Source organism: Camelina sativa, chromosome 19 (genome assembly GCF_000633955.1).
Source record: "Camelina sativa cultivar DH55 chromosome 19, Cs, whole genome shotgun sequence".
In the NCBI taxonomy this organism is placed as follows: Eukaryota; Viridiplantae; Streptophyta; class Magnoliopsida; order Brassicales; family Brassicaceae; genus Camelina; species Camelina sativa.
In genome coordinates this window covers 5,740,791-5,753,725 of record NC_025703.1, presented here as the reverse complement: position 1 = coordinate 5,753,725, position 12,935 = coordinate 5,740,791, and the positions used below count along the sequence as shown (strand labels likewise).

At 37.9% G+C, this 12,935-nt stretch overlaps 3 protein-coding genes across 4 annotated transcripts; all 3 read left to right on the top strand.

Annotated features, from left to right (window-relative positions):
- On the top strand, positions 3,439-6,522 carry LOC104765036 (serine/threonine-protein kinase AGC1-5-like). 2 transcript variants are annotated; one of them, XM_010488693.2, is made up of 4 exons: positions 3,439-3,785; positions 4,345-4,419; positions 4,511-5,434; positions 5,508-6,522. In XM_010488693.2, the coding sequence occupies exons 3-4, from the start codon at positions 4,566-4,568 to the stop codon at positions 6,376-6,378; spliced, it is 1,740 nt and encodes a 579-aa protein (XP_010486995.1). In that variant the 5' UTR covers positions 3,439-3,785; positions 4,345-4,419; positions 4,511-4,565; the 3' UTR covers positions 6,379-6,522. The 2 variants fall into 2 exon arrangements, with proteins under 2 accessions (XP_010486995.1, XP_019096211.1); XM_019240666.1 differs by lacking the exon at positions 3,439-3,785 and adding an exon at positions 3,794-4,217.
- Positions 6,601-7,899, top strand: LOC104765035 (uncharacterized membrane protein YuiD). Its single transcript, XM_010488692.2, has 5 exons — positions 6,601-6,880; positions 6,978-7,112; positions 7,200-7,237; positions 7,318-7,384; positions 7,616-7,899. The coding sequence occupies exons 1-5, from the start codon at positions 6,716-6,718 to the stop codon at positions 7,853-7,855; spliced, it is 645 nt and encodes a 214-aa protein (XP_010486994.1). The 5' UTR covers positions 6,601-6,715; the 3' UTR covers positions 7,856-7,899.
- Positions 8,186-12,403, top strand: LOC104767472 (zinc finger CCCH domain-containing protein 37). The gene is made up of 12 exons (XM_010491492.2): positions 8,186-8,562; positions 9,357-9,604; positions 10,351-10,407; positions 10,495-10,566; positions 10,680-10,736; positions 10,848-11,045; positions 11,222-11,259; positions 11,357-11,403; positions 11,504-11,622; positions 11,708-11,761; positions 11,853-11,993; positions 12,082-12,403. Exons 1-12 carry the CDS (start codon positions 8,406-8,408, stop codon positions 12,229-12,231), a joined length of 1,338 nt encoding a protein of 445 aa, XP_010489794.2. The 5' UTR covers positions 8,186-8,405; the 3' UTR covers positions 12,232-12,403.

Here is a 12,935-nt window from a genome sequence, read left to right as displayed (position 1 = left end):
CTTATCATTTTTTATAATTTTATTGAAGTATTTAAAATTTTTTATAAATTATAATTCAGTAACACCCATAAGATAACTTAAGGGCTTTAAATACTAGTAACCATTTAGGACAAAATTAGCGTTTACTTAAAGACGAAACGGGACATGTCCACGTTTGTATTTCCCACGTATCAGCTTTATGGTGATTTGTTCATAAACGCCTAGACAGAACAGTATTAAAACCAAAACACTTCTTATATTTGTTTTATTAATCTAAATACTATTCAAAAATAATAAAATGGACTAGTATTAGTCTATTAGATATTCAACGCGTAAATGTTTAGATAACATAGTTTCACAGTTTTTTCTTCGTGGTCTTTTTAATTACTTCATTCAACAAGAAAACAAAAGTAAACCTTTTGAAATGTAGCTAAATGGTCAGCAATGACAGATATTGTGAGATCTATTCTCAAATTATTGAGTTTCTCACTTATTTTTTTGACGATTAATGTTTACTATGTTGGATCCTCTCCAATAAATTTTTGGTACAATTCGAAACTAAAGTTTCATTTACACAATGTTCTTTATTAGTTTTGTTTTAGAAAAAAATAATAATAAGATGAATGCATTTAATAAGCAGTAACAAAATTAGAGTTTGCGTGATCCAAATTCCAACAAATGAAGTCGGTTCTTTTTTTTACTTAATTGAGACCACTAGGAAGAAACCGAAGGTATGCTAACTTATTCAAGAAGGGTGATGAAACTCTTACATCATAAATTATTTTATAACAAAAAGAAAAACACAAAATACGTTTCAAATGATTGAGAGGGTTAGGTATAATATTATATATATATGGATGAATTGAACGCGAGGACAAGAGGGGGAGAGGCCAAAGAGAGTCAAAGTCAGTAAGTCACCATGGGCGAGAGTAAAGATGTATAGCTGTCATATTCTCATTGGCTGTCTTTTGCACTGTTGGATTCTTGTAGAATTTCTTAGATTTTTTTTTTCATTTATATTCGTCGGTTCAAATTTAAAACTAAAAAAACTGTATTATGGAGGAGATAGAGATACACAAAACATGACATAATGTGTCACTGTGTTGGAGTATATCCGAATCGAAAGAGCTGCGTGCACACTGTTTTGCGTTAAACTCCAATCCAAGCTACGCTGGCCTCATCTAAAAAAAAGTATAATTAAACAGTTTAAAATAAATACTATCGTATCTTCGTAGTGTCACCGCTTGGTACTGTGTATATACAGATTGAACAAACAGTGAAATGTTATATATATTTTTTTGGTAAAAATGGTTTGCTACTTTCTTTATTCGTAGGTGTAATATATAGTTAGTATCACCGAACCTTTTAATTTAAGATTATAAACTAATTAAAAGTAATAAAACTATAGATAGTAGAATATCCTAACTGCTCGAGAAATATGAAACGAACGACAAAGACAGTGGATGATGAAAGGGAGATTAATTCAAACTGCCAGTTTGCACTTTGCACACAATAATGTTATACGCTTAAAACAATCTTAAGGTGACGACAAAAGAAAAATATTATAACAACCCCTAAGGAGACTTCATGGACGGCTTACAATGCTACTTCCATTATCTCCTTCATTCATATCAATTGCACATACAAAGAAGAAAAATCTATATATTTACATAGCAAATTACCAATTTCTGCATTGTGATTCAATAAGTTCGATAGGTTATGTAGCTCAGTAGCGTAGACTAGTACTGCATGACGGCGTTCTACTATATGTATATTTTTTTCCATCTGTCATAATAGGTCGACATGGTGTATTGACTATTTATTTGGTTTAATCACGGGTCTTTTCGGTGATTTGAATAAAATTAAATGTTGGTAACACTAACAAGTTTCAAGGCTTTTGCCGATTCAGTGAATTATATATTCAACCAAGCATAGACATGTATAGACAACAAATTAAAATGAATACATAATAGCTAATATTTGAAACTGTTTTATTTTATTGTGAGAAGAACAAGTATTGTATTGAGAAGATGGTGATAAAAGGATAAAGGCATGAAAGGCCGGTGTTGATTGATTCTCTGCCGCAAGTATAGAAAAAAAACGACTTATACCATAATAATTACAAGCAAGTAGCCACATGACGATATTTATTTTGTGCGCTAGTCATTTATAACCATTTGTATGATAAACGTGAATAGGAATTGGCCAGGCAAAGAAAACATGAAGACAGATATGCTATTTAAACCAAATTGAATTTTTCTTTCTAAAATAAAGGAAATATATTCATTTTCGTTAATAGGATCATAGAAGAGGGTAAGTAATATCGTCGATCGTCGTTGGTGTGGATGTACTCTACTATGATATTGGTTGGTTAAACTAAAAGACTAACAAGTAACAATCTGTGATATCACCAAACGCCTCACTGTTGCCAACGATTTGTTGGGAGTTGGGACCCCACGTATGTCAAACAACTCACCCCTAGCGATGTAGCAATGGGCCAAACCGTTGCGGTTTGTATCGAATATGATTTGGTCCGCCAATCACGGATCGGTCCACACTAAAGTATATATAGAAGAATTAAGAGTGGTTTAATTTGGACGGATGGGCCATTGCAAACTTAATCTTAAACAAGCTGAATCAGGTTTGTGAGTAGTTGTTATGCAGTCAAACTTAATCTTAAACTATAGATGTTTCGTTTTCATCTCTTATTGAATCGTGTAGTAGATAAAAGTTATACAAAAACCAGTTTTTATAGCTAGATCTTGAAGAAGAAAAAAACAAAAGAGTCATCAATACCATTCTTTTGACATGAAATCACTTGATTAGTGTATATATTTGCTAGACTAACTTAAATAATACTGCATTGTAGGTTTATACATGTATGTGTACAAACTACAAACACACGTCAAAAAAAGAATGACCGTATTTTATACTTGCACCTTCGTTAAGTAAGTGGTGTATACATAGACGTATGGTACAAGGAAAGGAGGGGAGATGGTGTGTAATGTTATCATGACATCATCCATATGCCCCGCAATTGCTTAATTTCCGGATCATCTATCTTATAATTGTTTTTGTATTTATCCCATAATTGATTTCTTTTTGTATTCATCTCTTTGACATATACAACAAATGAACAAACACAACTCACAGAATTCAGAAAAAGAGAACTTTTGCATTTGAAATGAAGATATTAAATAATAAGATTATAATTTTACTCTAAAAGAAGCAAACAGAACTATATGCTTAAGCTACTTATTCTAGTTGTGTAATTTGTGGTTATTTGATTATCTTCTCTATTCCCAACCTTTATTCATTATATTGTTAGATAAACACCTAGCAATGCAAATTCTGCTCATACAAATCTATTAGAAAAGAGAACGTATGCATTTTGTTTCTTTTTCACAAAATAAAAAAAATAAAAAAACTATTTTCTCTAAAAGAAGAGCATAGTGATATTAAGATGGGCCTAAATTTAGTACGGGCTTATGATAAATCTAGATGAAATGGGCTTTCATAAATAAGCCCATGAATCGTAATGAACCAAAATTCGAGTTTCCTTGTAAAAAATTCTCCGGTTGGTCTCCCGTGTTTCTGGGTCGCTGCTGTTGTTCGTCGGCGATGGAATCGGAGAGGAAAGACAAATACTTTGCAACTCCTTTGACTTGGTATCTCGGAGTCATGCTTCTTTTTCGAAAAAACGTTGCTAACGGTTCGAACTACCCACTACCTTGGACGCCGTCAAGAACAATTCAATTGGAAACATCACTTTCTTCTCCGTTGGTCAGAAGAAGAGGAGAGACCAGGTTAGCTATTACTGTAACTAAGCTCTGTCTGTCTGCATTTGGTTGACATATGTCTTCTGTCGATGAACCAAATTAGGTAAAAATGGTTAATTTAGACAAAAAAAAAATGGAATTAGGGAGAGAGAGAGGAATAAACGGCAATGTATGCGTAAGAGGAGGGATGAGAGGCTAAGAAAGTTTCCCTCTCTCCATCTCTTTTGCATCTCCTCTTGTCTCCTCCTTTGAAAATGTTCTCTCTCTCTCTCTGCTTTTCCAGGTTGAGATACTATTAAGGGGATTTTTATACGTTTACAAAGACAGGACATTTCAAGTCCCTCTTTCTTCATTTCTGGATTTGGAATCTTGGAACATATTATCTGTTTTTTTTCTTCTTTTGTTTTAGAGTTTGAGATTTGCCATTATGGGAACTACCTACTCTTATCTCTAAACATGGTTCGCATTCTTGATTTTTCGTAACCTGTCTCAAGATTTTCACTTTTTTTTCTCGTTTCGTTTCTCTGACGCATTACAATCTCTCTTTCTTTTTTGTATGTGTTTGTTCCTTGCTTTGTGGTGGCAGTTTCTTCGTTTTGACATGGTTTGATTATCCTCAGCTTGTCTTTTTTATATCAGCAAGGAAGCGTGATCATCTCAGGTAAAACGGGATTTTAATGTTTCTTGTTGTTGTCTTCATGTTACATAGCAACAACGCATATTTAAGGTGATGTCTTTGATGATGTTCGTAGGTGAGCTACTTTAGTATAACCGGAGAACAATCATCAACCTGGAGACGTTCTGAAAATGGACTTAGCTTCCAAGAAGAACACAGCTAATGTCAGCTCCAAGGAGATTGACCCAAACGTAAAACCTAAGTCGCCTCGTGCAAACCTCTCTCCATTTTCACTTAAACTAGGAGACAATGTTCCCAGGAACCCTCATTTCGATCCCAAGAAGATGGATCCTCTTGTCAAACATCAACCAGCAAAGTCTCATGAACCTCCTCCCACTGCAACGAGAGCTGCCAACAACGAGGGTGATTTAAAGCATAACACCTATTCGAGCGATGGTGATAGCTTACCTATGCGGAAGAATCCTCTTAAAAATCTTCATTATGATCCCAAGAAGATTGTTCCTTTAACCACCCCTGAAATACACTCACCAAGCGGCAGAAATCATCACCACAATAGGACTAAGTCCCCAGACAACAAGAGAGCCCCTAGAAATAATGCCGACTATACCTATGGTGATAACTCGGTCGGTCCATCAGCTACATCTTTCAAGCCTCACACGGGAGGGGACGTCAGATGGGATGCCATTAACTCAGTCGCTTCAAGAGGTCCTCAAATAGGTCTTGACAATTTCAGGCTTCTGAAACGTCTAGGGTATGGTGACATAGGCAGCGTTTATCTTGCGGACCTGCGAGGGACAAATGCGGTTTTTGCGATGAAGGTGATGGATAAGGCCTCCTTGGCTAGCAGAAACAAGTTGCTGAGGGCTCAGACCGAAAGAGAAATCCTATCTTTGCTTGATCATCCTTTCTTACCGACACTCTATTCTTACTTTGAGACCGATAAATTTTACTGTCTGGTCATGGAGTTCTGCAGCGGCGGAAATCTCCATTCTCTCAGACAGAAGCAGCCCAGCAGGCGTTTCACAGAAGAAGCAGCGAGGTTAGAAAAAAAACATTCAATTTATTTGGCGTTGGAGCTTACATATTATCTTCTCTGATGAGTTTGTTGACAGGTTCTACGCGTCTGAAGTGCTATTGGCTTTGGAATATCTACACATGCTGGGGATTGTGTACAGAGACTTAAAGCCGGAGAACATCCTTGTTCGTGATGAAGGCCACATAATGCTCTCTGACTTCGACCTTTCCCTCCGTTGCACCTTTAATCCAACCCTCGTTAAGTCTTCCTCAGTCTGCAGCGGGGGAGGTGCTATCCTCAACGAGGAGTTTGCCGTCAATGGCTGCATGCATCCATCTGCCTTTCTTCCCCGCCTCCTCCCTTCCAAGAAAACCCGTAAAGCCAAATCCGACTCTGGCCTCGGTGGCCTCTCTATGCCAGAGCTCATGGCTGAGCCAACAGATGTGCGGTCAATGTCCTTTGTGGGCACGCACGAGTACCTTGCTCCAGAAATCATACGTGGCGAAGGACATGGCAGTGCCGTGGACTGGTGGACCTTCGGGATCTTCCTCTATGAGCTTCTCCATGGGACCACCCCGTTCAAGGGGCAGGGAAACAGAGCCACGCTGCACAACGTGGTGGGTCAGCCGCTAAAGTTTCCGGATAGCCCACATGTGAGCTCAGCGGCACGTGATCTCATCCGTGGACTTCTAGTAAAGGATCCTCACAGAAGGATTGCTTACACGCGGGGAGCCACAGAGATAAAGCAACACCCTTTCTTTGAAGGTGTGAATTGGGCTCTGGTGCGCAGTGCTTCCCCTCCTCACATTCCTGACCCTGTTGACTTGGGACCATACACTGCCTCTAAAGGGAAGGCCAAGAACCATGGAGTTGGTGATCATGGTAACTCAATTAAGCCTGAGCCTCTGGTCGCCTGTGCTGCTGGCCCAACCGATGATACGGCATATATAGATTTCGAATACTTTTAGACTAAAAAACTTCACAAGCTGAAATGTTCTATGTGTTTTTTTGTTCATATTCTTAATTTTTGACCAATACAAATTGTGATTTATATAAACAAGAACAAATGACTTGGTTTAAGAGACATGAGTTTTACTAAAAGGGTTAAAGCATATTTTGTTTGTAAGATAACATTTGTCATTGTGAAAAAATTACAAAAAGCTTCTTCGAGTCAACTAAAATGTCCAAAGAGGCAACACTCTTGTCGACATAACAGAGCCATTGGTTCCAAATATCTCGCTGCCCCTTTCTTATCGTCATCCGTACAAAATAACTCTCAAGTTCCTTCCTTTTCACTAGGCAGATATGTTGAAGCACTGTTTTGTGTCTCATAACGCCGCCAGTGATCTCTATTTCCCTTTCTCCAACTCCAGATTCAATCCTGCAAGCTGCCGAAAGAAGCCACCTCGTCTCACCTCCTGCGTTGTCAATGTTGGATTCCAAGATATCGCTGAGGTCATCCACAACAAGGTTTCACCTTTTTTTTTTCTCTTCTTTCATTCCTTTTTTTTCTTTTCTTGGGAGGGTCATTCGTCACTTAGGCTTTTTTTATTTCACCGGCGTGAAGGTACTCATAGCTGCTGGGACTTCCGCTGCGATTGGGCAGCTCTCTAAGCCCTTCACTTCTGTAGTTTTGTATGGGAAAAAATTGGACTTTAGAAGTGTTTTTCAAGCTGGAGGGTTCCCTTCAACACATTCATCTGTAAGCTCTGCTCTTTCTTTCTCTCTTCTTCTAATAACCGTGTTTGTCTACTTCTCTGACTTTGTGACTTGATTCCTGAGAAATCAGTCTGTTGTGGCTGCAGCAACTGCAATTGCTTTTGAAAGGTGCTTAGCTTGAAAACCTTTCTTTTCTCAATTCCCCCAAATATATATTCATTATGTAATCTCCTATGGTGTGGTTTCAGGGGGTTTGCTGATTCCATCTTTGGTCTAACTGTGGTTTATGCTGGCCTTGTCATGTATGATGCCCAGGTAATGTTCCCCTTTTCCCCAAAATTCCAACTTGCATTACACAAGTAGCTAGGATGATCTCTAAAGAAATGCTGAGGCTGGCTGGCTTTTGGATTGAAGTCTCAGTACACCTATTGTATCTATAGATCTTGGTTGGTTCTCCTCAGTGTCTGATTCATGCTTTAGTTCTTGCTTGTATAGGATAAGAGTTAATAATGTCTCATATCTCATATTTGATTGGTACCATCACAGGGGGTGAGGAGAGAAGTTGGAAAACATGCGAAAGTGTTGAACAAACTAACAGCAAATGCTAGTAGAAGTGAAGTGATGAGTTTAAAGGGCAACAAATCTAACAAGGTTTTAGAAGCAGATGAGATCAGTGAGGAAGTTGTTCCACCATTGAAAGAATCAATAGGACACACTGAAGTTGAAGTCATAGCAGGGGCTTTGTTCGGTTTCTTAGTTACCTTCAGTGTTTATTCCCTTTTGTAAAAAAAAAAAAAAAGCTCCAAACTGTATAAACTAAATATTATTTTTGTGTGTTGTTTGATAAGAAAGAAAGAGAGTGAGAATTTAATAATGTGGAAATTGCAATTAACAGAATCAGTGGTAATGTCAAAATCAGTTTTGATGGATCTGAGAGAATTGTTCTGTTTTCGTTGGTTCGTTTGCTTAGACTTGGAACAATAAAAAAGTAGAGAAACAAACCCCACAAACACAACACACAATAGAGTTTGACACCAAAAAGTACAAAGCTTTCCTTTAGGGTTTCTCTTTTTTTTTTTTTTTTTTTTTTTTTTTTTTTTTTTTTTTTTNCCAATTGTATAGCTACGCTCTTCATCAACCTTCCCACGCTGCTGCCTCTGCCTCTGCCGTATCTCCAGCTCTTCCGCCGCAACCGCCAATTACTGCTCTATCTTCTCTCTACGGTTCTTCCTCTGCTGACCATTATTATCCAGATAGCACGTTTCGTTTCTTAGCTCGTGACGGATCCGAAGCTTTGAGCAACTACAATTCAGGGACTCTTGCATCGTCTTCCGCTATGTATCACCATCTGCCTAACACGACGGCATCGCATTTGGCGTATCCGCAACTGCTTCAGCATCAGGAACCTTCTTCTTGGCCGCCTGGTGTGGAGGTTCCAGGTGCTGCTTCCGCCGTCGAGCCTCTTCCTCCTGGTGTCAAACGCACCTCTGAAGGTACTATGCTCTTTTTTTTTTTCCTTACCATTCTGAGATCTGCATCATTTTCTTATTTATTGCTTGGGAAAACTATGCCGTATAATTTGGAAATTTAAAGACTTTAGCTTTTTCCTTTTCTCTGCTCATCGTGATTCTAGTTCTGGTCATAGCGGAGACTTTAAACTTCAGGTCTTTTCAATTGCAGCATAAAAAACACAGCTTTAATAATGGTCTCTACTCTCTAGCTTGGTCTTTTTTAGGAGAGATCTTACTTTACATTTGCACAAGCACATTTATTGTTGGGTTGTATTCATTTGTGCTTTCTCGTTAGCTAGAATTGAGGTTGCATTGGTTTGCCCAGCTGCTTTGTTTTGTGTTTGGACATTAAGTTAGAATCATCTCTCTAAGGAGATGCAAGTATTTAGATCGAATTGCATCTATATATAAACTATAAAGCTTATTGTAGTGTTTTTGTTTAAGTCTTTGTTGCTTTAGAAGTGCCTGAAGACAAATTGTTGTTAAACTTGACCTCAGTGTTTAGAGTTGAACACCTTAGTGGTTATACAGTATTAATTGATGATTCTGTTTTGTTGTAACTCTATGGTTTCCAATATACTTTAAGAAATGATTGTGTGTAAACCATAATTTCTAACTGGAAGTTTAACCAAAGATACAATTGATGCTATATTTTGGTTTCTGCTATACAATTGGTGGATCTACATTTATTACACCAAATTTATTTTCAAATTATACTTATACTCACTACATATATTCTCATTTCGTTGTATATTATTGTTTATTATGTAATCTAGCGCTCTACTATCCGACTCTGTTGGGTGCCCATAATACAATTGGTCAAACCGAAGCTTGGTATACTACAGACTATTTTACCAAGCGCCCTAAGTTGGAGAGTACGAGCCATTTGCCTGTATATCCACAGAGGGCAGGGGAGAAGGATTGTACCCACTATATGCAAACAAGAACATGTAAATTTGGAGATAGCTGCAAGTTTGATCATCCTATTTGGGTTCCTGAGGGCGGAATCCCAGATTGGAAAGAGGTGATCGTTTACTACTATCTAAGTATTTCTTATGCCCTCATATGATATTTACATTACTATTATAACGTTTTTCTATATTGTGGTATGTACTTATATGTTTTATACTGCGGGAGTTTGTGCCTAATTACTTTTTAACTATATATATTGTTTTTGCTTGGTCTCGGAGGTCATAGATTTACTACATTATTATAAAAGTAAAGACATGACATATGGTATCTTGATTGTGAGTCAACACTTGAGCTTCTGCGACCATGTTTGTCATCCGTGCTCTTACCTTTGTCAGATCATTCCTTGAATTGGAAGAGACAACATACTCATTGTCTAGGCATTCCATGATAAAAATGATATGATTGTTTTTGCTTATGAATATCTATCTTTTNCCTAAGTATTTCTTTGCCCTCATATGATATTTACATTATTATGGTAACGTTTTTCTATATTCTGTTATGACTTATATGTTTTATACTGCGAGAGTTTGTGCCTTATTACTTTTTAACTATATATATTGTTTTTGCTTGGTCTCGGAGGGCTTAGATCTACTACATTATCATGAAAGTATAGACATGACATATGGTAGCTTGATTGTGAGTCAACACTTGAGCTTTTGCGACCATGTTTTGTTATCCTTGCTCTTCCCGTTGTTAGATCATTCCTTGAATTGGAAGAGACAACATACTCATTTTCTTGGCATTCCATGATAAAAGTGATATGATTGTTTTTGCTTATGAATATCTTTTTTCATTCAGGCACCAGTTGTTCCAAATGAAGAGTACCCTGAGAGGCCAGGAGAACCAGATTGTCCTGTAAGCTGTTCGTGAAAACTTTTCGAGCTATATTATTTCTGTTTTGCCTGAGGATCTGATTATCTTTTCTACTTCACTGCTGTCCAGTACTACATAAAAACACAACGCTGCAAATATGCTTCAAGGTGCAAGTTTAATCATCCGAGAGCTGAGGCTGCAGTAAGTGACTTTTCCATTTTGTACATAAAATCTAGTGCTTGTGATATGTGCTGGTTTAGTTTCTTCTTGGGTTGGGCATGCACATAAAAGTAGTATGCTCTTATATGTTTCAGGTTAGTGTTGAGAATCAAGAGGTATTGCCTGAGAGGCCTTCTGAACCTATGTGCACAGTAAGATATACACATAATAGACTCATTAGTACATATCCGCTTTTTGTAAATTCCCTTACAGATGAAACTGATTTTGATTAGTAATTTGACAATGTTTCGTTTCTGCATCAGTTCTACATGAAGACTGGAAAATGTAAATTTGGTTTAACATGCAAGTTCCACCATCCAAAGGATATCCAGCTACCATCATCTAGTCAAGATAATGGTAGCAGTGAGGTGTTAACCAGTGATCCTGATGCCACAAACAATCCGCATGTCACATTTACCCCAGCGTTGTATCACAACTCGAAAGGACTACCTGTTAGACCGGTAATGAATACATCACTTTGCCTTAGACTGATCTATTATCTTATAGGCACAATTGGTAACTTTTTAGTGTCTTATAGGCACTATACTTAGAACTAATGAAGATGGTTTGTTAGCATTATGTGCTGGCATGTTCATCTGAGAATGAAGTTTCACTTACTAGACTGTAGCTTTTGCAGGGTGAAGCGGACTGTCCATTCTATCTCAAAACTGGAAGGTGAATATCTGTTGTACAATACTAGTTCGTTGGTTACAACCTTGCTAATAAAACTGTGACATTAACGTTCTAACTGGTTTCCCGTTTCCACAAGCAGCTGCAAGTATGGCGCCACTTGTCGCTACAATCACCCTGAGAGGACTGGTTTGTGATCATATCGATATTTTTCGTTCTTAGAAGCTTTTAACGTATCACTTTCATCTCTTAATTTTTGTGATGTGCGATGTTTTGATTTTGTGCACAGCATTCATCCCCCAAGCTGCTGGAATAAACTATTCTCTACTTTCGTCGAACGCTGCGAATTTAAACCTTGGGATGGTTACACCAGCTACCTCCCTCTATCAGAATTTGTCTCAACCCACAGTAAATGCCTTATATTCATGTTGTAGTAAGTATTCAAAAGCTCCTCCTAAGTTGCTAGAGGTTGACAAAGTTGAGCTTGTTGCAGCTTGGAGCGCCTTCAGCAACTTATCCCCAAAGACCTGGACAATCAGAATGTGACGTGGGTATTCTTGTTTCTTTTTGAGATAGTTGAGCTGTGCTTCTACATATCTGTTGGACTTACCAAAAAGTCTTGTTCTCCAATATTACAGTACTACATGAAGACAGGGGAGTGCGAGTTTGGAGAGAGATGCAGGTTCCATCACCCAGCAGATAGGTTAAGTGCAACGACCAAACAAGCTTCTCAACCACCGAATGTAAAGCTGAGCCTTGCAGGGTATCCCAGAAGAGAGGTACCTACCAGTACAAAGTGGTATCATTAAAAGCGTGCATGTTATGAGTTTGGGTGCTAATGCCATAGAATTAAAAAAACTGTTGCAGGGTGCGCTTAATTGCCCTTATTACATGAAGACAGGGACTTGCAAATACGGGGCAACATGCAAGTTTGACCATCCTCCTCCGGGTGAGGTGATGGCTAAGACCACTTCAGAAGCTGATGCTGCTGGAGCAACAACAGACACTACTCAATGAGTATCCCAGCTTTGTGTAAGATAAGATGATTTTGTGTTCAGGCTGATTGTGTTGTAATCTTAGTTTACTTTGTATGTTCTTTATCTGTTTCGTTTCAAAATGCTTCTCCCCTCCCATGGGTTCTCGATATCATCCTAAAACGAAAAGAAAAGCTTGAGCTAGTATTCTTTTACTGAGTAAAAAATTCCCATCTTATTATTTTGCTCAGTTGAACTAATAAAGTCAAAGGTGTTCCACTACTGTTTTATCAATGATTCAATACTTCAATCGGATTGATCCTCCGTTGAGTTGGTCCCCTTGCTAAATGCCGTTTCCCTTGTGATTTTTGTTGATAGCAATTATCAGTAAACTCCAACCAATCACCCCAGTAAGATGAATCAATACGTATCAACAAGATGTGACAGTTTGACAGAGAGCCAGCCAGTGCATGTAACATGCTTCTTCAGCAAGAAACACGTCGGTGCTAACTGCTAAATCAAAAAGGTGGGGTCCTAAATTTTGTTCTTGTAAATTGAAGAAGAGGACATGAAACAGAGGCGAAGGAGGAATACAAGGACTCCTTTGACTGCACAAGTTTTTGTTCCTTTGATAAAACATGTGAACACCTCTATTAATGATATAACGACAAGTCATGAAGGTGTGTCAAAAGGAGGAAGTAAGACTCAAAAGTTTGATACCTTTCCCTTGTCTTTCTTTTCAATTTT